The 24,731-nt window shown below is 45.4% G+C and overlaps 1 protein-coding gene across 1 annotated transcript in view; it reads left to right on the forward strand.

Annotated features, from left to right (window-relative positions):
* CADM3 (cell adhesion molecule 3) overlaps positions 1 to 24,731 on the forward strand; it is a 35,838-nt gene that overhangs the window by 5,513 nt on the left and 5,594 nt on the right. The window contains 5 exon segments of the mRNA XM_054293495.1: positions 14,883 to 15,023; positions 16,716 to 16,868; positions 18,417 to 18,554; positions 20,103 to 20,273; positions 22,219 to 22,309. Of these exon segments, the coding sequence (XP_054149470.1) occupies positions 14,883 to 15,023; positions 16,716 to 16,868; positions 18,417 to 18,554; positions 20,103 to 20,273; positions 22,219 to 22,309 (694 nt within the window).

Genomic DNA, 24,731 nt, shown 5'->3' on the forward strand with positions numbered 1-24,731 from the left:
GGGTGAAACACCACACACCCAACAGCCAAAAATGGGGTGAAACACCACATACCCAGCCAGCCAAAAGTGTCTGTGGGGTGAAACACCACACACCCACAGCCAAAAGTGTCTGTGGGGTGAAACACCAACATCCAGCCAGCCAAAAGTGTCTGTGGGTGAAACACCACAAATCCCACAGCCAAAAATGTCTGTGGGTGAAACACCACAGTTGCCCCTATTTGGTTCAGCAGCAAGGGCCAGACAAGCCCAGGCACGTCCCCTCCGGTTATATTTGTAAATATTCCAGTAGGAAACAGCAGATCTGTGTCCCTGCAGCGTCCCGGGAGCTGCCCCGTCCTCGGGTGATGCTCCAGGCGGTGCTTGAGCTGCAGATGTTTTTGCTCAGCCTCCAACACCTCAAACGCTGTTTGTTGGCAAGCTCAGCTTTTCCAGGCTGTTGCTTTCAGGCTGGGATTTGCAGGGGGATGAGTTCTGGCACTGCTGGGCTCGGTGGGCAGGGGGAGCAGCAGGTCCCCGGGCTGGGGGCTGCTCAGGGGGACAGGACTTGCTGGGGACCCCCCAAACCCTGGGGAGATGTTCCGCAGCTGGGATGTGCTTTGGGGTGTCTGCACTGGTGGCCAGAACTGGACCCCCAAACCCTGGGGAGATGTTTCTGGAGATTCTCACATTCCCAAAGAGCTCCAGGAGAGTTTGGACGAGGTGCCCAGGTCCAGGTTGGGATTGTTGGGGTGTCTGTGGGTTCTGTACCACTGTGGCCATTCCAGGATTCGATTTTTGGCAGGTCAGGAGGAGGCATTGGCTGTGCTGTCCCCCAGGAGAGGAGCAGAGCTGGCAGGGCTTCCCCACCCTTCAGTTCTGTTATTAAAAATAAATTATTAGGATATATTTATTATTATTATTATAAGTTATCAATTTATTATATTTCATATTTTTATATATATATTATATATTTATATACATACATATATAAATATTTATGTGTATTATAATATATAAATATATATTTTATAATATATAAATATTATATATTCATATATAACTATATAAGTAGATATAATATATATAATATATATAATATATAATATATATTATATATATTATATATAATATATTATATAGATAATATATTATATATATAAAAATATATAAATTATATATTTATATAAATATATAATATAATGTATATTATATATATTTTTATATATTTTTATTTATATTATATTAAAAGTATAAAATATAATAAGCTAATATAATATATAAAATATATAAATATATGTTAAATATAAAAAATAATATATAAATATATATAAAATATAAAAATAATATGTAAATATATAAATTAATATTATTATTAATCAATTAAATATATAAAATAATAAATTAATATAATAGAAAAAATAAGGATATTAAAACCAAACCTCCTCTTACACAACCCCGTGTGGGTAATCCTGGGCCGCTTGGGGTGACAATTTTTCAGGACACTGGCACTGAGGTGGCTTCAGGGCCACCAAACCTCGTGCCAGGGCACCCAGCTGGGCTGTGCCACCTCGTTGGGCAGGGAGATCCTTAAAACAGAACTGTCAGAGCGCCGAGCTGGTTCCCTTGGCAACACTCATGCTGGAGATTGGCCTTAGGGTAGGAGCTAAAAACCCACTCAGAAATTGGAGTTCTGAGCTCTGGGCTGCCACACTGGGGGAGGCTGCTGCCACAGGGGTCACCCTGCCCTGTGCCCCTGAAATTTGGGGGGAATTCTCTCGTTTTGGGGTCCCTCGGGGAGCTGTGATAGCAGGAAATGCTGTCAGGGGGATTTGTGGTGGCACAGAATTGGGAATTTTTTCTCTGCTCTGCCCCCTCTCAGTATTCAGGGTGTGGGTGCTGGCACAGGGGTCACCCTGCTCTGTGTCCCTTAAATTTGGGGGGAATTTTCTCATTTTGGGGTCCCTCAGGGATCTGTGATAACAGGAAATGCTGTCAGGATGTTTGGGGATTTGTGGTGGCACAGAATTGGGAATTTTTTCTCTGCTCTGCTCCCTCTCAGTATTCAGGGTGTGGGTGCTGGCACAGGGGTCACCCTGCTCTGTACCCCAGGATTTTGGGGGCATTCTCTCATTTTGGGACCCTTCAGGGAGCTGTGATAGCAGGAAATGCTGTCAGGGGGATTTGTGGTGGCCCAGAACTGGGAATTTTCCCTCTGCTCTGCCCCCTCTCAGCACTCAGGGTGTGACAGGAGTCGCCCTGCCTTGTGCCCCTGAAATTTGGGGGGAATTCTCTCATTTTGGGGTCCCTCAGGGAGCTGTGACACTCGGTTTATTTAATGTGGGGAAGTGTGAAGCTCCCGGAGTCAGGGATGCTCATTTATAGGGAAATCCTCTGGAATTTGGGGTTTAATGTGGGGAAGTGTGAAGCTCCTGTAATCAGGGGCTGCTCATTTACAGGGAAATCCTCTGTAAATTTGGGTTTTGGGGTGAAGATATTTCATGTGGGAAGCATCCTCTTGCTGTGCCCCTTCTCAGAAATGCTCATTTATAGGGGAATCCTCTGAAATTTGGGGTTTGGGGGTTTCATGTGTGTGAAGCTGCATTCTCTTGCTGTGCCCCTTCTCAGAAATGCTCATTTACAGGGAAATTCTCTGGAATTTGGGGTTTAATGTGGGGAAGTGTGAAGCTCCTGGAGTCAGGGAATGCTCATTTATGGAGAAATCTCTGAAATTTGGGGTTTGGGGTAAGGATGTTTCATGTGAGAAGCATCCTCTTGCTGTTCCCCTTCTCAGAAATGCTCATTTATGGAAAAATCCTCTGAAATTTGGGATTTGGGGGTTTCATGTGGGGAAGTGTGAAGTCCCCTGGAATCAGGGGCTGCTCATTTATAGGGAAATCCTCTGAAATTCGGGGTTTGGGGGTTTAGTATGAGAAACTGCATCCTCTTGCTGTTCCCCTTCTCAGAAATGCTCATTTTCAGGGAAATCCTCTGGAATTTGGAGTTTGGGGGTTTAATATGAGAAACTGCATCCTCTTGCTGTTCCCCTTCCCAGAAATGCTCATTTTCAGGGAAATCCTCTGGAATTTGGGGTTTGGGTTGAAAATATTTCATGTGAGAAGCATTCTCTTGTTGTGCCCCTTCTCAGAAATGCTCATTTATAAGGAAATCCTCTGAAATTCGGGGTTTGGGGGTTTAGTATGAGAAACTGCATCCTCTTGCTGTTCCCCTTCTCAGAAATGCTCATTTATGGGAAAATCCTCTGAAATTTGGGATTTGTGGGAAGCTGTGAAGCCACTGGGGTCACAAGGAATGAGATCCCATCCTGCTGGAACATCAGGATCCCCCCTGAACCTCGGGATCTCACAGCTGTGAGCTGTGAGCACACCCAGGGCTGTGTTTTTCCCACTTTTAGGGAATATTTCCATTCCTGTGCCAGCCCCTGGCATCCCTGGCATCAATCCCTTCACCCTGTGGGAGCTGCCAGAAGGAACTGAGGCACCATTTTGGAGTTTCTGCATGGATTTATCCCTGTGAGGAGAACAGGAACACCCTGAATTCTGCAGCTCCTTCATCCTGCCTGTACCCAGAGCCAGGTGACACCACACAGGGATGTCCTAAATGCTGAAAATTTCAACTTTCTGACCCCAAAAAGAACTCTGCGTTTTACCTAACCCCTGTCCTGGATCTGCCTGGATCCCTTCCCACCTTCACCTTTGGCTCTGAGCGTCTTCTCCCTGCCTGGATCTGCATTTTGGGGACAGCCTGGATGGATCCCAAGGGACATTTGGATGCCACTGGACTGGGGAAGGAACCAGCCCTGGAGCTGCAGGAGCAGATGCACCCAAACAGGAGCAGGTTTCCCTCTCTCCTGGCAAATCTGGAGCTGCTCAGCTGCCTGGGATTTGTGCTCTGGATATTCCAGACTGTGGATTCGCACCCTGCAAAAATCAGCCTGCAAAGGGATGTGCACAGCAGATGTCTGAGGTTTGCTGATCTGTGAGTTCAAAATTCCCACCCTGTTCCTGCAAGGATACACAGGAATTCAAAATTCCCTCCCTGCCAGGGCTGGTTCTTTCATGGATCCACAAAAGTTGAAAATTCCCTCTCTTCCAGGCTGATTCCTACCTGGATCCACGAGAATTCAAAATTCCCTCCCTTCCAGGGCTGATTCCTGCAAGAATCCACAGGAAATCAAAATTCCCACACTGTTCCTGCCTGGATACACAGAAATTCAAAATTCCCTCCCTTCCAGGGCTGATTCCTGCCTGGATCCATGAGAATTCCAAATTCCCACCCTGTTCCTGCCTGGATCCACAGGAATTCAAAATTCCCTCCCTTCCAGGGCTGATTCCTGCCTGGATCCACAAAAGTTCAAAATTCCCTCTCTGCTTGGGCTGATTCCTTCATGGATCCATGAGAATTCAGAATTCCCTCCCTGCCAGGACTGATTCCTTCATGGATCCACAAAAGTTGAAAATTCTCACTCTGCCAGGACTGATTCCTGCAAGAATCCATGAGAATTCAAAATTCCCACCCTGCTCCTGCATGGATCCATGAGAATTCAAAATTCCCTCTCTGCTTGGGCTGATTCCTTCATGGATTCACAAAAATTAAAAATTCCCACCCTGTTCCTGCAAGGATCCACAGGAATTCAAAATTCCCTCCCTGCCAGGGCTGATTCCTTCATGGATCCATGAGAATTCAAAATTTCCTCCCTTCCAGGGCTGATTCCTGCAAGAATCCACAAGAGTTCAAAATTCCCTCCCTGCCAGGGCTGATTCCTGCAAGAATCCATGAGAATTCAAAATTCCCACCCTGTTCCTGCCTGGATCAACAAGAATTCAAAATTTCCTCCCTGCTTGGGCTGATTCCTTCATGGATTCACAAAAGTTGAAAATTCCCTCCCTTCCAGGGCAGATTCCTGCCTGGATCCATGAGAATTCCAAATTCCCACCCTGTTCCTGCCTGGATCCACAAAAGTTGAAAATTCCCTCCCTGCCAGGGCTGATTCCTGCAAGAATCCACAAAAGTTTAAAATTCTCACTCTGCCAGGACTGATTCCTGCAAGAATCCATGAGAATTCAAAATTCCCATGCTGTTCCTGCATGGATCCGTGAGAATTCAAAATTCCCTCCCTGCCAGGGCTGATTCCTGCAAGAATCCACAGGAAATCAAAATTCCCACGCTGTTCCTGCCTGGATACACAGAAATTCAAAATTCCCTCCCTTCCAGGGCTGATTCCTGCCTGGATCCATGAGAATTCCAAATTCCCACCCTGTTCCTGCCTGGATCCACAAAAGTTGAAAATTCCCTCCCTGCCAGGGCTGATTCCTGCAAGAATCCACGCAGGAAAAGTGGGGATGGAGCTGAGGAGGGAATTCCTGGAACATAAAATCCTTGAAGAGGAGAAAAAGGAGCTTTGGAAAACATCTGTGCCCAAGGGATGAATGGAATCTTTGTGATGATGAACACAGAGTAAATGGGAAAGAAAAAGGGGAATGAGGAGGGGTTTATTTTTGGGAAAGAAGGAGGGGAATTTTGGGAAAGAAGGAGGGAAATGAGAAATGTTTTTCTGGGAAAGAAGCAGAGAAATGAGAAATGTTTTCTGAGAAAGAAAGAGGGAAATGAGAAGGGTTTTTTTGTGAAAGAAGTAGAGAAATGAGAAATGTTTTTCTGCCAAAGAAGGAGGGAAATGAGAAGGAATTTTTTGAAAAAAAGGAGGGGAATTTTGGGAAAGAAGTAGAGAAATGAAAAATGGTTTTCTGAGAAAGAAGGAGGGAAATGAGAAGGATTTTTTTAAAAAAGAAGGAGGGAAATTTTGGGAAAGAAGGGGGGAAATAAGAACTGGGTTTTTTTGAGAATGAAGGAGGGAAATGAGAAGGGTTTTTTTGGGAAAGAAGGAGGGAAATAAGAAATGTTTTTTGGGAAAGAAGGAGGGAAATGAGAAGGAATTTTTTAAAAAAGAAGGAGGGAAATTTTGGGAAAGAAGGAGGGAAATAAGAAATGGCTTTTTGAGAATGAAGGAGGGAAATGAGAAGGGTTTTTTTGGGAAAGAAGGAGGGAAATGAGGAGGAGTTTTTTTGGGAAAGAAGGAGGGAAATGAGAAATGTTTTTCTGCCAAAGAAGGAGAGAAATGAGATGGAATTTTTTAAAAAAGGAGGGAAATTTTGGGAAAGAAGGGAAATAAGAACTGGGATTTTTTTGAGAATGAAGGAGGGAAATGAGAAGGGTTTTTTTGGGAAAGAAGGAGGGAAATAAGAAATGTTTTTTGGGAAAGAAGGAGGGAAATGAGAAGGGTTTTTTTGGGAAAGAAGGAGGGAAATGAGGAGGAGTTTTTTTGGGAAAGAAGGAGGAGAATTTTGGGAAAGAAGGAGGGAAATGAGAAATGTTTTTCTGGGAAAGAAGCAGAGAAATGAGAAATGTTTTTCTGCCAAAGAAGGAGGGAAATGAGAAGGATTTTTTTAAAAACGAAGGAGGGAAGTTTTGGGAAAGAAGGAGGGAAATAAATGGTTTTTTGAGAATGAAGGAGGGAAATGAGAAGAGTTTTTTTGGGAAGGAAGTAGGGAAATGAGAAGGATTTTTTTTAAAAAAGAGGGAAATTTTGGGAAAGAAGGAGGGAAATAAGAAATGGTTTTTTTGAGAATGAGGGAGGGAAATGAGAAACATTTTTGGGCCATGACTGTGAACCAGAGGCGTTGGAGGGCTCGGAGCAGTGGGTGGTTTTCCCTGGGGTTATTTCTGCTCCAGAGATGCTTTCCCAGCCTGGGAAAAAAGGGAGAACATTCCTTGGAAATGCTCCCGCAGCTCCAATCTCGTCCTGCACATCTGCTGGGCCCTTCCCAGCCTCTGTCCCTGCGTCCTGAGGGTGAAATCAAACATTTCATTATTGATCTCTAGCAGGGAAGCTGCTCCGGGCAGGCAGCTCCGTGCCTGTGGTGCACAATTCCTGGGATGCAGAAAATCAAATTTTCCTGCTTGGGAGCATCGTGGGGCTGCAGAGATTTGGGGACAGTCACTGCTGGACGGGGACAGTCATTGCTGGGTTGGGACAATCCCTGCTGCATGGGACTGTCGTTTTTGGATGGGGACAGTCCCTGTTGGATGGGGACACTCATGGCTAGATGGGGACACTCGTTGTATGGGGACAATCACTGCTGGATGGGGACACTCATTGTAGTATGGGGACAATCACTGTTGGATGGGGACAGTCATTTTTGGATGAGGGCAGTAATTTCTAGATGGGGACACTTATTGCTGGATGGGGACAGTCTTTGCTGGTTGGTGACAGTCATTTTTGGATGGGGACACTCATGGCTAGATGGGGACACTCGTTGTATGGGGACAATCACTGCTGGATGGGGACAGTCATTTCTGGATGGGGACACTGATTTTTTGGGTGGGGACAGTCCCTGTTGGATGGGGACACTCATGGCTGGATGGGGACACTGGTTGTATGGGGACAATCACTGCTGGAATGGGGACAGTCCTTGCTGAATGGGGACACGAATTTCTGGGTGGGGACAGTAATTTTTGGATGGGGACACTCCTTGTTGGATGGGGACATTCATGGCTGATGGGGACAATCTTTTCTGGATGGGGACAGTCACTGCTGGATGGGGACAGTAATTTTTGGATGGGGACACTCTTTGCTGAATGGGGACAGTCATTTTTGGATGGGGACAGCCACTACAGGATGGGGACACTCATTTTTGGGTGGGGGCAGTCCCTGTTGGATGGGGACACTCATGGCTAGATGGAGACAGTCATTGCTGAATGGGGACAGTCCCTGTTGGATGGGGACAGTCATTTTTGGGTGGGGACAGTCACTGCTGGACGGGGACAGTCATTGCTGGGTTGGGACAATCCCTGCTGCATGGGACTGTCATTTTTGGATGGGGACAGTCCCTGCTGGATGGGGACACTCATGGCTGGACAGGGACACTTGTTGTATGGGGACAGTCCCTGCTGGATGGGGACAGTCCCTGCTGGATGGGGACACTCCTTGTTGGATGAGGACATTCATGGCTGGATGGGGACAGTCCTTGCTTGATGGGGACACTCATTTCTGGATGGGGACACTAATTTTTGAATGGGGACAGTCACTACAGGGTAGGGACAGTAATTTCTGGCTTGGGACCATCCCTGCTGGATGGGGACACTCCTTGTTGTATGGGGACACTCATGGCTGGATGGGGACAGTCATTGCTGAATGGGGACACTCACTGCTGGATGGGGACAGTCATTTTTGGGTGGGGACAGTCCCTGTTGGATCGGGACACTCATGGCTGGATGGGGACACTCGTTGTATGGGGACAATCACTGCTGGATGGGGACACTCCTTGTTGGATGGGGACAGTCCCTGCTGGATAGGGACAGTAATTTCTGGGTGGCGACAGTAATTTTTGGATGGTGACACTCACTGCTGGATGGGGACACTCATTGCTGGGTTGGGCCAATCCCTGCTGCATGGGACAGCCATTTCTGGATGGGGACAGTCACCACTGGATGGGGACACTCATTTTTGGATGGGGACACTCCTTGCTGGATGGGGACACTCATTGTAGTATGGGGACAATCACTGTTGGATGGGGACAGTCATTTTTGGATGAGGGCAGTAATTTCTAGATGGGGACACTTATTGCTGGATGGGGACAGTCTTTGCTGGTTGGTGACAGTCATTTTTGGATGGGGACACTCATGGCTAGATGGGGACACTCGTTGTATGGGGACAATCACTGCTGAATGGGGACAGTCATTTCTGGATGGGGACACTGATTTTTTGGGTGGGGACAGTCCCTGTTGGATGGGGACACTCATGGCTGGATGGGGACACTGGTTGTATGGGGACAATCACTGCTGGAATGGGGACAGTCCTTGCTGAATGGGGACACGAATTTCTGGGTGGGGACAGTAATTTTTGGATGGGGACACTCCTTGTTGGATGGGGACATTCATGGCTGATGGGGACAATCTTTTCTGGATGGGGACAGTCACTGCTGGATGGGGACAGTAATTTTTGGATGGGGACACTCTTTGCTGAATGGGGACAGTCATTTTTGGATGGGGACAGCCACTACAGGATGGGGACACTCATTTTTGGGTGGGGACAGTCCCTGTTGTATGGGGACACTCATGGCTAGATGGAGACAGTCATTGCTGAATGGGGACAGTCCCTGTTGTATGGGGACAGTCACCACTGGATGGGGACACTCATTGCTGGGTTGGGACAATCCCTGCTGCATGGCACTGTCATTTTTGGATGGGGACAGTCCCTGCTGGATGGGGACACTCATGGCTGGACAGGGACACTTGTTGTATGGGGACAGTCCCTGCTGGATGGGGACAGTCCCTGCTGGATGGGGACACTCATGGCTGGACAGGGACACTTGTTGTATGGGGACAGTCCCTGCTGGATGGGGACACTCCTTGTTGGATGAGGACATTCATGGCTGGATGGGGACAGTCCTTGCTTGATGGGGACACTCATTTCTGGATGGGGACACTAATTTTTGAATGGGGACAGTCACTACAGGTAGGGACAGTAATTTCTGGCTTGGGACCATTCCTGCTGGATGGGGACACTCCTTGTTGTATGGGGACACTCACTGCTGGATGGGGACAGTCATTGCTGAATGGGGACACTCACTGCTGGATGGGGACAGTCATTTTTGGGTGGGGACAGTCCCTGTTGGATCGGGACACTCATGGCTGGATGGGGACACTCGTTGTATGGGGACAATCACTGCTGGATGGGGACACTCCTTGTTGGATGGGGACACTCCTTGTTGGATGGGGACAGTCCCTGCAGGATGGAGAGGGTCATTTCTAAGTGGGGACACTCACTGTAGTATGGGGACAATCACTCTTGGGTGGGGACACTCATTGTTGGATGGGGACAGTCCCTGCTGGATAGGGACAGTAATTTCTGGGTGGCGACAGTAATTTTTGGATGGTGACACTCACTGCTGGATGGGGACACTCATTGCTGGGTTGGGCCAATCCCTGCTGCATGGGACAGCCATTTCTGGATGGGGACAGTCACCACTGGATGGGGACACTCCTTGCTGGATGGGGACACTCATTGTAGTATGGGGACAATCACTGTTGGATGGGGACAGTCATTTTTGGATGAGGGCAGTAATTTCTAGATGGGGACACTTATTGCTGGATGGGGACAGTCTTTGCTGGTTGGTGACAGTCATTTTTGGATGGGGACACTCATGGCTAGATGGGGACACTCGTTGTATGGGGACAATCACTGCTGGATGGGGACAGTCATTTCTGGATGGGGACACTGGGGATTTTTTGGGTGGGGACAGTCCCTGTTGGATGGGGACACTCATGGCTGGATGGGGACACTGGTTGTATGGGGACAATCACTGCTGGAATGGGGACAGTCCTTGCTGAATGGGGACACGAATTTCTGGGTGGGGACAGTAATTTTTGGATGGGGACACTCCTTGTTGGATGGGGACATTCATGGCTGATGGGGACAATCTTTTCTGGATGGGGACAGTCACTGCTGGATGGGGACAGTAATTTTTGGATGGGGACACTCTTTGCTGAATGGGGACAGTCATTTTTGGATGGGGACAGCCACTACAGGATGGGGACACTCATTTTTGGGTGGGGACAGTCCCTGTTGTATGGGGACAGTCACCACTGGATGGGGACACTCATTGCTGGGTTGGGACAATCCCTGCTGCATGGGACTGTCATTTTTGGATGGGGACAGTCCCTGCTGGATGGGGACACTCATGGCTGGACAGGGACACTTGTTGTATGGGGACAGTCCCTGCTGGATGGGGACAGTCCCTGCTGTATGGGGACACTCCTTGTTGGATGAGGACATTCATGGCTGGATGGGGACAGTCCTTGCTTGATGGGGACACTCATTTCTGGATGGGGACACTAATTTTTGAATGGGGACAGTCACTACAGGGTGGGGACAGTAATTTCTGGGTTGAGACCGTCCCTGCTGGATGGGGACACTCCTTGTTGTATGGGGACACTCATGGCTGGATGGGGACAGTCATTGCTGAATGGGGACAATCACTATTGGATGGGGACAATCATTTTTGAATGGGGACGGTCATTTTTGGATGGGGACACTCCTTGTTGTATGGGGACACTCATGGCTGGATGGGGACACTAATTTCTGGGTGGGGACAGTAATTTTTGGATAGGGACCCTCATTTTTGGATGGGGACCCTTCTTGCTGGATGGGGACACTCCTTGCTGGGTGGGGACACTCATGGCTGGTTGGTGACAGCCATTTTTGGATGGGGACACTAATGGCTGGATGGACACCTGTGAGTGTCCCTGTCCCCCTCCCAGTGCCACCCCTAAGGGCAAGGACGTGCTCCTGTCCCTCTCCAGGCTGTTCCTTCATCTTCTCCTCCTCCTCCTCCTCCTCCTCCTCCTCCTGTCCTTCCTCCCTGGGAGCAGCCAAGGGCAGGGAGAGCAGCTCCAGGATCAGATCACCCCCCCAGCCCAAGGACAGCTATTTTTATTATTTTATTATTTTATTATTTTATTTTATTATTTTATTTTTGGGAAGCTGCAGGGACAGGGACAAGGGGGACATGGCACAATCGCCAGGCCCAGCAGATGGAAACACCTGAATTTCCTCCTTTGCCACACACAAGGTGAAAAGAAATCTATCCTTGTGCTGCCATCACAAACTCCTCAAATGAATAAGCAAATAAGAAATAAATGAATAAACATTTATATAAGTGTATATATATATACACTTATATATATATACTTCTATATATGTAGTATATATATACTTATATATATAATATATCTAGTATATATAGATAGTATATATATACTTAAATATATAATATGTATATTATATATATATACACCATATATATAAGTATATATATACTATATATAAGTATATATATACTTATATATATAGTATATATATACTTGTGTATATACTTGTGTATATATACTTATATATATAATATATATGTGTAAATATATGTAAGTATATTTATATATAAAATACATGTATATATATAAATAAATATGTATAAATATATAAAATATATATATAAATATATCTAAAATATATAAATATATCTAAAATACAAATTATCTAAATATATAAAAATAAATATATAAATATATATAAATAAAATATCTATAAAATATACTTTAATATATAAAATATTAAAAATGCAATAATAAAAATAAATTCGAATAATAAAAATAAAAATTTCATAAATAATAGAAATAACAAAATACACAATTTTATAACAAAATACAATTTTAAAATTAAGAGAAATAATTTCATAAATAAAAACATAATAGAAATAACAAAATATAAAATATAATTCGAATAAATGAATAAAAATAATAATGAATAAATCCAAATCAATCAATCAATCCCAGCCAGCAGCACCAGCCTGTCCCCAGCGCAGGGGTCTCGGAGCAGGGACTGTCCCCTGGTGCCACCCCAGAGCAGCCCAGGCTGGGCAGGGCTGGCACCACGAGCTGTGCCAGGTGCTGCACGCCGGGAGCATCCGCCCTGCCCGTGCCAGCCCAGGCTGTGCCACCTGCCAGGGCTGGCACTGCCACGGCCTGGGGGCTGCAGGGACCCCTCAGGGCACCCTCCAGCCCCTGCTCTGGGAGATGGAGGAGTGATCTTCTGGCGAAATATGTTTTTAAAATCTTTATTTTATATATATATAAAATTTATATATATATATATATACATAGATAGATATAGAGATATAGATAGAGATTTAATATATATTCTATATTATATATTGAATATTTTCTATGTATAATGTAGACTATTATATAAATAGATGATATACTATATATTTCTGATTTTAATATATTTTTAATAATATATAGATATGTTATATGCTATATATATATGAAATCTATTATGTATTTTAATATATTTTGTTTACATTATAGTATTTTATATATTTTATATGTTTATATATTTTTATAAAAATATGTATTTTATATGGATATTTTATATACACATATACATTTTATATATATATATCTATCTTTATATATATTATATACATTGTATTATTTTATATATAGTTATATTTATGTGTATAAATATATATTTATATGTACATTTTAGATATACACATATACATTTTATATATATTTCTCTTTTTATATATGTGATATACATTATAATATTTTATATATTTATATTTTTATTTATTTATAAAAATATATATTTTATATGTTTATATATATACATATAGGTTTTATATGTATTTCTCTTATATATATTATACACATTGTAATATTTTATATATAGTTATATTTATGTATATAAATATATATTATATATATTTTATATATATACATATAAATTTTATATACATTTCTCTTTTGATATATTTATATATATGTTATATTTTAGAATACTATTTTGGCATTCCATGAGTCCCTCACTGAGCAGGATTTCCAGAGAAGCCTCAAACTGGAATTAAAACCATCCCCATCCCCAATTCCATCCTCACTGGCCAAATTTGGGATCTGCTCGTGGCAGGACCCTCCAGCAGCTCTGGAGAAGTGTTCCTGTCCCTGGGAGCTGCCCTGGGGACAGCAGTGTCCCCATGGCTGCTGCAGGTGGGGTGGCAGGGCTCAATCCCTCCCCAGATGCCACCAGGCAGTGCCAGCTTCTCCTGCTGCATCCCAGAGAGGGCTTGGAGCACCCTGGGACAGTGTGAAGTGTCCCTGCCATGGCAGGGGTGGCACTGGGTGACATTTAGGGTCCCTTCAACCCAAACCATTCCATGTGTCCCTCACTGGCCAGGATTTCCAGAGAAGCCTCAAACTGGAATTAAAACCATCCCCATCACCAGTTCCATCCTCACTGGCCAAATTTGGGATCTGCTCGTGGCAGGACCCTCCAGCAGCTCTGGAGAATTGTTCCTGTCCCTGGGAGCTGCCTTGGGGACAGCAGTGTCCCCATGTCCCCTTGGCTGCTGCAGGTGGGGTGGCAGGGCTCAATCCCTCCCCAGATGCCACCAGGCAGTGCCAGCTTCTCCTGCTGCATCCCAGAGAGGGCTTGGAGCACCCTGGGACAGTGTGAAGTGTCCCTGCCATGGCATGGGTGGCACTGGGTGACATTTAGGGTCCCTTCAATCCAAACCATTCCATGAGTCCCTCACTGAGCAGGATTTCCAGAGAAGCCTCAAACTGGAATTAAAACCATCCCCATCCCCAATTCCATCCTCACTGGACAAATCTGGGATCTGCTCTTGGCAGGACCCTCCAGCAGCTCTGGAGAAGTGTTCCTGTCCCTGGGAGCTGCCTTGGGGACAGCAGTGTCCCCATGTCCCCATGGCTGCTGCAGGTGGGGTGGCAGGGCTCAATCCCTCCCCAGATGCCACCAGGCAGTGCCAGCTTCTCCTGCTGCATCCCAGAGAGGGCTTGGAGCACCCTGGGACAGTGTGAAGTGTCCCTGCCATGGCAGGGGTGGCACTGGGTGACATTTAGGGTCCCTTCAACCCAAACCATTCCATGTGTCCCTCACTGGCCAGGATTTCCAGAGAAGCCTCAAACTGGAATTAAAACCATCCCCATCACCAGTTCCATCCTCACTGGACAAATTTGGGATCTGCTCATGGCAGGACCCTCCAGCAGCTCTGGAGGATTGTTCCTGTCCCTGGGAGCTGCCTTGGGGACAGCAGTGTCCCCTGTCCCCATGGCTGCTGCAGGTGGGGTGACAGCACCCATCCCATCTCAGGAACGAGACAAAACCCCCCCATGATTTTTGGAGCCATCTCTTCAAAGGGACAGGGCCGCCACAGAGCTGTGTGCTCAGGTGGCTTTTGGGGACACTGCTGTCCCCTGGGATGCTCTGGAGGGAGGTGACACCATCAGTTGTCCTTGTCCCCATGCAGAGAGCCAGCCCACGACGTCGGACGAGACCGTGGTGGCCGGGGGCACGGTGGTGCTCAAGTGCCAGGTGGAGGATCCTGACGATTCCTCGCTGCAGTGGTCCAACCCTGCCCAGCAGACGCTGTACTTTGGGGAGAAACGAGGTAAAACCCCAAAGTTGGGGGAAAATGAGGTGAAATCCCATGGTTTGGGGAAAATGGGGTGAAATCCCAACTGGAGGTAAAAGCCCGGAGCTGGGGAAAAAGAGGGTAGAATCTCACAGTTTGGGAAAATGAGGTAAAGTCCCACAGTTGGGGAAAAATGGGGTAAAACCCCAACTCAAGGTAAAACCCCACAGCTGGGGAAAAAGGAGGTAAAACCTCAAAGTTGGGGAAAAATGGGGTAAAATCCCATAGTTGGGGGAAAATGAGGTAAAACCCCACAGTTGGGGAAAAATGAGGTGAAATCCCACAGCTGGGGAAGATGGGGTAAAATCCCAACTGCAGATAAAAGCCCGGAGCTGGGGAAAATGAGGTAAAGTCCCACAGTTGGTGGAAAATGGGGTAAAATACCAAAACTGGGGAAAATGAGGTAAAATATCAAAGCTGGGGAAAATGGGGCCAAACCCCAACTCCAAGTAAAACACCAGAGTTGGAGAAAAAGGAGGTAAAACCCCAGAGCTGGGAAAAATGATGTAAAACCCCAACTAGAGGTAAAACCCCACAGCTGGGGGAAAATGAGGTGAAATCCCACAGTTTGGGGAAAATGGAGGTAAAACCTCAAAGTTGGGGAAAAATGAGGTGAAATCCCACAGTTGTGGAAAAATGAAATAAAACCCCACAGCTGGAGAAGATTATGTAAACCCCCAACTTGAGGTAAAGCCCCACAGTTGGGGAAAAAGGAGCAAAAACCCCAAAGTTGGGGCAAATGAGGTCAAATCCCAACTCCAAGTAATCCCAAAGTTGGGGAAAAAGGAGGTAAAACTCCAACTCAAGGTAAAACCCCACAGCTGGGGAAAAGGAGGAAAAATCCCACAGTTGGGGAAAATGAGGTAAAATCCCACAGTTGGGGAAAATGAGGTAAAATCCCACAGTTTGGGGAAAATGGGGTAAAACCCCACAGCTGGGGAAAATGAGGTAAAACCCCACAGCTGGGGAAAATGAGGTCAAATCCCAACTCCAGGTGTAAAATCCCAAAGTTGGGGCAAATGAGGTCAAATCCCAAAGTTGGGGCAAATGAGGTCAAATCCCAACTCCAAGTAATCCCAAAGTTGGGGAAAAAGGAGGTAAAACTCCAACTCAAGGTAAAACCCCACAGCTGGGGAAAAGGAGGAAAAATCTCACAGTTTTGGAAAATGAGGTAAAATCCCACAGCTGGGGAAAATGAGGTAAAATCCCACAGTTGGGGAAAAATGAAATAAAACCCCACAGTTGGGGAAAAATGAAATAAAACCCCACAGTTGGGGAAAAAGGAGGAAAAACCCCAAAGTTGGGCAAAGTGAGGTCAAATCCCAACTCCAGGTAAAACCCCACAACTGGGGAAAATGAGGTAAAACCCCAGAGCTGAGGAAAAAGGAGGTAAAATCCCAACTCCAGGTAAAACCCCAGAGCTGGGGAAAATGAAATAAAATCCCACAGCTGGAGAAAATGATGTAAAACCCCAATTGGAGGTAAAACCCCAGAACTGGGGAAAAATAAGCTAAAACCCCAACTTGAGGTAAAACCCCAGGGCTGGGGTTGGTGGCACTGAGCTTGGGCAACTGGGCTGGGGTTGGTGGCACTGGGCTGGGGGGTGGCTGGGGTGGTGGCATTGAGCTGGGGTGGTGGCACTGACCCCAGTGTCCCTTTTGTCCCCAGCCCTGCGGGATAACAGGATCCAGCTGGAGAGATCCACCCCCAACGAGCTGACCATCAGCATCAGCGACGTGGTGCTGGCCGACGAGGGCGAGTACACCTGCTCCATCTTCACCATGCCCGTGAGGACAGCCAAGGCCCTGGTCACCGTGCTGGGTAGGACATGGGCACAGCCCTAAGTGTGCCACCCTGGCTGGGAGATTGCCCTCTGTGCCTAAAATCCAGGCTGTGCCACCCTGGCTGAAAGATTTCTAATTGTTCCTAAAATCCAGGCTGTGCCACCCTGGCTGAAAGATTTCTAATTGTTCCTAAAATCCAGGCTGTGCCACCCTGGCTGAAAGATTTCTAATTGTTCCTGAAATCCAGGCTGTGCCACCCTGGCTGAAAGATTTCTAATTGTTCCTAAAATCCAGGCTGTGCCACCCTGGCTGAAAGATTTCTAATTGTTCCTAAAATCCAGGCTGTGCCACCCTGGCTGAAAGATTTCTAATTGTTCCTAAAATCCAGGCTGTGCCACCCTGGCTGAAAGATTTCTAATTGTTCCTGAAATCCAGGCTGTGCCACCCTGGCTGAAAGATTTCTAATTGTTCCTAAAGTCCAGGCTGTGCCACCCTTGCTAAAAGATTTCCCTCTTTTCCTAAAGTCCAGAACTATTCCTAAAGTCCGGACTGTCCCTAAAGTCCAGACTGTGCCAGGTTTGCTGAAACATTTCCCTCTTTTCCTAAAGTCCAGGCTGCGCCACCCTGGCTGAAAGATTGCCCTCTGTGCCTAAAATCCAGGCTGTGCCACCCTTGTTAAAAGATTTCCCTCTTTTCCTAAAGTCCAGACTGTCCCTAAAGTCCAGACTGTGCCAGGTTTGCTGAAACAGTTCCCTCTTTTCTTCAAGTCCAGGCTGTGCCACCCTGGCTGAAAGATTGTCCCAGTGCAGGTGCAGGATTTGGGATGCCAGGGGAAGGATTTGGTGTGCCAGAGTAGGATTTGGGATGCCAGGTGCAGGATTTGGGATGCCAGAGGAAGGTTTTGGAGTTCCAGGTGCAGATTTTGGAGTTCCAGGGCAGGATTTGGGATGCCAGGGGCAGGGTTTGTGCTACCAGGTGCAGGATTTGGAGTTCCAGAAGCAGAATTTGGAGTGCCAGGGGAAGGATTTGGGATGCCAGGGGAAGTTTTTGGAGTACCAGATGCAGGATTAGAAGTTCCAGGGGCAGGATTTGGGATGCCAGGTGCAAGATTTGGGATCCCAGGTGCAGGATTTGGGATGCCAAGGCAGGATTTGGGATGCTAGGGGAAGGTTTTGGGATCCCAGGTGCAGGATTTGGGATGCCAGAGGAAGGTTTTGGAGTGTCAGGGCAGGATTTGGGATCCCAGGTGCAAGATTTGGGATCCCAGGACAGGATTTGGAGTTCCAGGTGCATGATTTGGCATGCCAGGATGGGATTTGGGATGCCAGTGCAGGATTTGGAGTTCCAGGGCAGGATTTGGGATCCCAGGGCAGGATTTGGAGTTTCAGGGTAGGATTTGTGCTACCAGGTGCAGGATTTGGAGTACCAGGTGCAGGATTTGGGACGCCAGTGCAGCATTTCCCTGAGGAAAGAATTCCACAACCCCCATCAGCAGCTCCCAGACCCCATCGCCTGCCTGCATGTCACACCTCGCGGTGGCGCTGCCACCTCAGATTTGTGGGTTTTTTGTCCCCTCCTCCTGCAGGAATCCCCCAGAAGCCGCAGATCTTCGGCCACGAGCAGCCCATCGATGAGGAGAAGGTGGCGCGGCTCATCTGCCGCTCGTCCGGCAGCAAACCCGCGGCGCAGCTGCGCTGGAGGAAGGGCAACAGGGACATCAAGGGTGGGTGGCACCGTCCGGGAGTGGGGACAGCTTGGGGACAGCTTGGGGACACCGCGGGGGGGGACAGGGGGCTGTTGGGAATGGAGGGTGGGGCTGGTTTCAGTGTGGGGGTGATTTGGGGAATGGCGCTGCTGGAGGTTGGGGGTGTTTGGTTATAGAGGGATGGGAGTCAGGAGGTAATATGTAATTATATTATTATATATATAATATATAAAATATATTTTAATATATGTATGATGAAATATATAATATTATATATAACATATAAAAAATATATATTTTAGGAGGTAATATATAATTATAGGAGGTAATGTGTAATTATATTATATATAATATATAAAATTAATGTATGTAAAATGAAATATATAATATATAAAAATGTAATATATGTATTTTAGATATATTATATATAATATATACTATCACTATATAATATATAGTGATATATATTATATAGTGATTATATTGATTAAATAATATATAGTAATATATTATTATATGTAAAATATATAAATAATTATATATGTTATATATAATGCCATATAAAATCATAAAGTATAAATATATAATATACTTACATGTTATATTATGTTATATTGATTATATAATGTATAATAATATATATAATAGTTATATCATCTACAATATAATTGCATATTATATTATATTATTGTATATTATATTATATTATATTATTGTATATTATTGTATAGTATAGTATAGTATATTATGTTATAGTATAGTATAGTGTATTTTCATATATAATAATACATAGTCTGTAATATCTAATTTATAACTTTCAAATTTAATACAACTTTCTAAACTAATCTATGTTTATGATTTTTCTGCTTAATGCCTGTGTATTGTATTTTTACAATTATAATAATACAATTATAATAATTGTGTTTTTACAATTATATACAGTTACAATACAGTTATAATACAATTATAATATGGTTATCACAGTTTTAATACAATTATAATACAGTTATAATGCACTATATTATAATACATAATTAATATGTAAATATAATATAGTTATAATACACTTGGTTATAATGCAATTATTATATGGTTGTACTACAGTTTTAATAGAATTATAACACAGTTATAATGCACTATATTATAACACATAATTATTATGTAATGTATAATATAGTTATAATACACTTGGTTATAATACAATTATAATGCAGTTATAATACAGTTATAATTCAATTATAATACAATTATAGTACAGTTATAATGCACTATATTATAGTACATAATTAATATGTAATATATAATATAGTTATAATACACTTGGTTATAATACAATTACAATGCAGTTATAATTCAGTTATAATACAATTATAGTACAGTTATAACACAGTTATAATTTAATTATAATACAACCACCATAACATTTTTCCAACATTTACATCCATCCAACCTTCTCCTGCAGCTGCAGCTCCAACCCTTGAGTGGAAATTTCCATTTTTCCCCTTGCCCCAGGCAGGGCTGTCCCCTGCCCAGTGTGCCATCTGTCACTGTCCCCTGTCCCCACAGACTCGGGCACCGAGGTGGTGGAGGACCCCAACGGCAAGACCTTCACGGTGACCAGCAGGGTGGAGTTCCGTGTCACCAAGGAGGACAACGAGGTCGAGGTCACCTGCACCGTGGACCACGAGTCCCTGCAGAACTCAGAGAGGTCCACCACGCAGAAGCTGCAGGTCCACTGTACGTGGGGGGACCTTTGGGGTGGGGTGGAGCTTCAGGGGACACCACACAGGTGGCCTGGTGGGCTCAGGGACACGGGGACATCGTGGTCCTGTCACACGTGGGGCATGGTGACACTTCCCGTGCATGGTGACACTTCCCGTGCGTGGTGACATGCACAGCCTCAGCTTCCCACCTCTGTCCCCAAATCCTGCTTGTCCCCAGATTCTGCTTGTCCCCATCTCCCAGGGATTTGTCCTTTCTTCACTTCCCTCAACCCTGTCCCCAAATCCTGCTTGTCCCCATCTCAGAGTTTTGTCCCTTCTCCACTTCCCACCCCTGTCCCCAAATCCTTCTTGTCCCCAAATCCTGTTTGTCCCCATCTCCCAGAGGTTTGTCCCTGCTCCTTTTCCCTCAATCCTGTCCCCAAATTCTGCTTGTCCCCATCTCCCAGGGATTTGTCCCTGCTCCACTTTCCAACCCTGTCCCCAAATCCTGCTTGTCCCCATCTCTGAGTTTTGTCCCTTCTCCACTTCCCACCTCTGTCCCCAAATTCTGCTTGTCCCCAAATTCTGCTTGCCCTCATCTCCCAGAGGTTTGTCCCTGCTCCTTTTCCCTCAGTCCTGTCCCCAAATCCTTCTTGTCCCCAAATCTTGCTTGTCCCCATCTCCCAGGGATTTGTCCCAGCTCCACTTCCCACCTCTGTCCCCAAATCCTGCTTGTCCCCAAATTCTGCTTGCCCTCATCTCCCAGAGGTTTGTCCCTGCTCCTTTTCCCTCAATCCTGTCCCCAAATTCTGCTTGTCCCCATCTCCCAGGGATTTGTCCCTTCTCCACTTCCCTCACCCTGTCCCTGTTCCCTGTGCTGGTGATGGGGTGGGGGACATGGGAGCACCCCCTGAGTGCTGTCCCCACCCCTGGGTGTTGTCACCCCTCAGCCCTGCACACCCAGAATTGGCCCAGGGGTGGGATTTGGGGTGCCAGGAGCTGGATTTGTGTTTCCAGGTGCAGGATTTGGGCTTCCAGGTGGAGGATTTGGGATCCCTGGAGCAGGATTTGGGTTTCCAGGTGCAAGATTTGGGGTTCCAGGGCAGGATTTGGGATGGCAGGTGTAGGATTTGGGGTACCAGGAGCAGGATTTGGGTTTCCAGGTGCAAGATTTGGGGTTCCAGGGCAGAATTTGGGATGGCAGGTGTAGGATTTGGGGTACCAGGAGCAGAATTTGGGTTTCCAGGTGCAAGATTTGGGGTGCCAGGGCAGGATTTGGGATGGCAGGTGCAGGATTTGGAGTGCCAGGAGCAGGATTTGGCATTCCAATCAGGATTTGGGGTGGCAGGGCAGGATTTGTGGTGCCAGGGGAAGGTTTTGAGGTTCCAGGAGCAGGATTTGGGGTGCCAGGGGAGGATTTGTGTTTCCAGGTGCAGGATTTGGGCTTCCAAGTGGAGGATTTGGGATCCAGGTGTAGGATTTGGGTTTCCAGGTGCAAGGTTTGAGGTTCCAGGGCAGAATTTGGGATGGCAGGTGCAGGATTTGGGGTACCAGGAGCAGAATTTGGGGTGCCAGGCCAGGATTTGGGATCCAGGGGAAGGTTTTGGGATACCAGGTGCAGGATTTGGGGTACCCGGGCAGAGTTTGGGATGCCAGGTGTAGGATTTGGGGTTCCAGGTGCAGGATTTGGGGTACCAGGGCAGGATTTCAGATCCCAGGAGCAGGATTTGGGGTTTCAGGTCAGGATTTGGGGTTCCAGGAGCAGGATTTGGGGTTCCATGCCAGGATTTTGGATCCCAGGAGCAGGATTTGGGTTCCAGGTGCAGGATTTGGGCTTCCAAGTGGAGGATTTGGGATGTCAGGTGCAGGATTCGGGGTTCCAGGCCAGGATTTTGGATCCCAGGAGCAGGATTTGGCATTCCAGGCCAGGATTTGGGGTTCCAGTCCCTCACCCCAGTGTTTCTCTCCCCCTTTTCCAGACAAACCCACGGCGAAGATCGAGCCTCACCCTCAGTACCCACGGGAGGGGGAGAAGCTGCAGCTGCAATGTGACGGGCAGGGCAACCCCATGTAAGGCCTTCCTCCCCTCCCTCCTCCTCCTCAGGGCCTCCCCTGCCTCTGCCAGGTCCCACGTCCCAAACCAGGAGGGGCTGGCTGCGTTTGGGGTGTCCCTGTCCCTGTCCTGGGGGTTCCATGAGAGCCCCCCTGTCCTCTCCTGGAGCAGCAGATCCATCCTAAATTAAACATTTCCCCCTTTGTGTCCTGGGACATCCTCAAGGAGCTGGATCTGGGTGGATTTAAAAGGAATAAAGTGAATTTTTGTTGAAATGCCATCAAAAGCCACACCCTGGCAGTGCCCAGATGGCTCCAAGATGGAAGCAAAAGGGGGCTTGGTCATGAGATCTCACATTTTAATTAGTTTTAGTCCAGTTTATAAGTTTTTGTCTGGTTTATAAGTTTTAGTCTAGTTTGTAAGTTTTAGTCTAGTTTATAATTTTTAGTCCAGTTTATAAGTTTTATTTTCATTTATTTGCATGTAGGAGTTAATTGTCCAATTAATAGCTTCAAATGATGAAGTTTCATCCTCCTTGTGTGCTTCTTTTCACGTTGTTTATGATTTGGGCCTGAAGTTTGAAGAGATTGGCCTTGGGTCTCCAGCTAGAATAGGATTGTTTGGTGAAAAGATCCCAGTGACATTAATACAAAGCTGAACTGAAAAACCCCAAGCAATCAGTTTATCCCATCCCTTTCCTATAGGATTTTATCTTCCTCACCCTATGAAAAGATCCCAATAACATTAATATAAAGCTAAACAGAAGAACACAACGGAAAACCCCAAGATACCAGAACAGAAATACCCCAAGGATTCAGTTTATCCCCATCTCATTCCTATAGGATTTTACCTTCCCCACCCTATTAAAAAATCCCAATAACATTAATATTAAACTGAACAGAAATCCTCTAAGGAATCAGTTTATCCCATCCCATTCCTATAGGATTTTACTTTCCCCACCCTATAAAAGATCCCAGTACCGTTAATATAAAACTAAACAGAAAAACCCCAATGTATCAGTTTCTTCTCATCCCATTCCTTTAGGATTTTGTCTTCCCCACTCTGTGAAAAGATCCCAGTGCCATTAATATAAAACTAAACAGAAAAACACAACAGAAAAACCCCAAGGTATCAGTACAGAAAAAACCCCAAGGAATCAGTTTATGCCCATACCATTCCTATAGGATTTTGTCTTCCCCACCCTATAAAAACATCCCAATAACATTAATATAAAAATAAACAGAAAAACCCCAAGGAATCAGTTTATCCCATCCCTTTCTTATAGGATTTTATTTTCCCTACCCTGTAAAAAGATCCCAATAACATTAATATTAAACTGAACAGAAATCCTCTAAGGAATCAGTTTGTGCCCATCCTGTTCCTATAGGATTTTACTTTCCCCACCCTATAAAAGATCCCAGTACCATTAATATAAAACTAAACAGAAGAACACAACAGAAAACCCCAAGGAATCAGAACAGAAAAACCCCAAGGTGTGAGTTGACCCCATCCCATTCCTATAGGATTTTTTCTTCCCACCCTGTGAAAAATCCTAGTAACGTTAATATAAAACTAAACAGAAGAAATACCCCAAGGAATCAGTTTACCCCATCCCATTCCTGTAGGATTTTTTCTTCCTCACCCTATAAAAAGATCCCAATAACATTAATATAAAGCTAAACAGAAAAACACAACAGAAAACCCCAAGGAATCAGAACAGAAAAACCCCAAGGAATCAGTTTATCCCCATCCCATTCCTTTAGGATTTTATCCTCCCCACCCTATAAAAAGATCCCAATAATATTAATATAAAAATAAACAGAAAAACCCCAAGGAATCAGTTTATCCCATCCCATTCCTATAGGATTTTATCATCCCCACCCTAGAAAAGATCCCAGTAACATTAATATAAAACTAAACAGAAAAATAGAACAGAAAAACTTAACATAAAAACCCCAAGGAATCAGAACAGAAAAACCCCAAGTTATCAGCTGACCCCATCCCATTCCTATAGGATTTAATCCTCCTCACCCTATAAAAAGATCCCAGTGACATTAATATAAAGCTGAACAGATAAACCCCAAGGAATCAGTTTATCCCCATCCCGTTCCTATAGGATTTTTTCTTCCCCACCTTGTGAAAAGATCCCAGTACCATTAATATAAAACTAAACAGAAAAACACAACAGAAAAACCACAAGGAATCAGTTTATGCCTATCCCGTTCCTGTAGGATTTTATGTTCCCCACCTTGTGCAAAATCCTAGTAACATTAATATAAAGCTGAACAGAAAACCCCCAAGGAATCAGTTTATCCCCATCCCGTTCCTATAGGATTTTTTCTTCCCCACCTTGTGAAAAGATCCCAGTACCATTAATATAAAACTAAACAGAAAAACACAACAGAAAAACCCCAAGGAATCAGTTTATCCCATCCCATT

The sequence above is a fragment of the Melozone crissalis genome, unplaced genomic scaffold (genome assembly GCF_028551555.1).
Source record: "Melozone crissalis strain CALT ecotype California unplaced genomic scaffold, PUWL_Pcris_2 ptg000153l_1, whole genome shotgun sequence".
NCBI classification, from domain to species: Eukaryota; Metazoa; Chordata; class Aves; order Passeriformes; family Passerellidae; genus Melozone; species Melozone crissalis.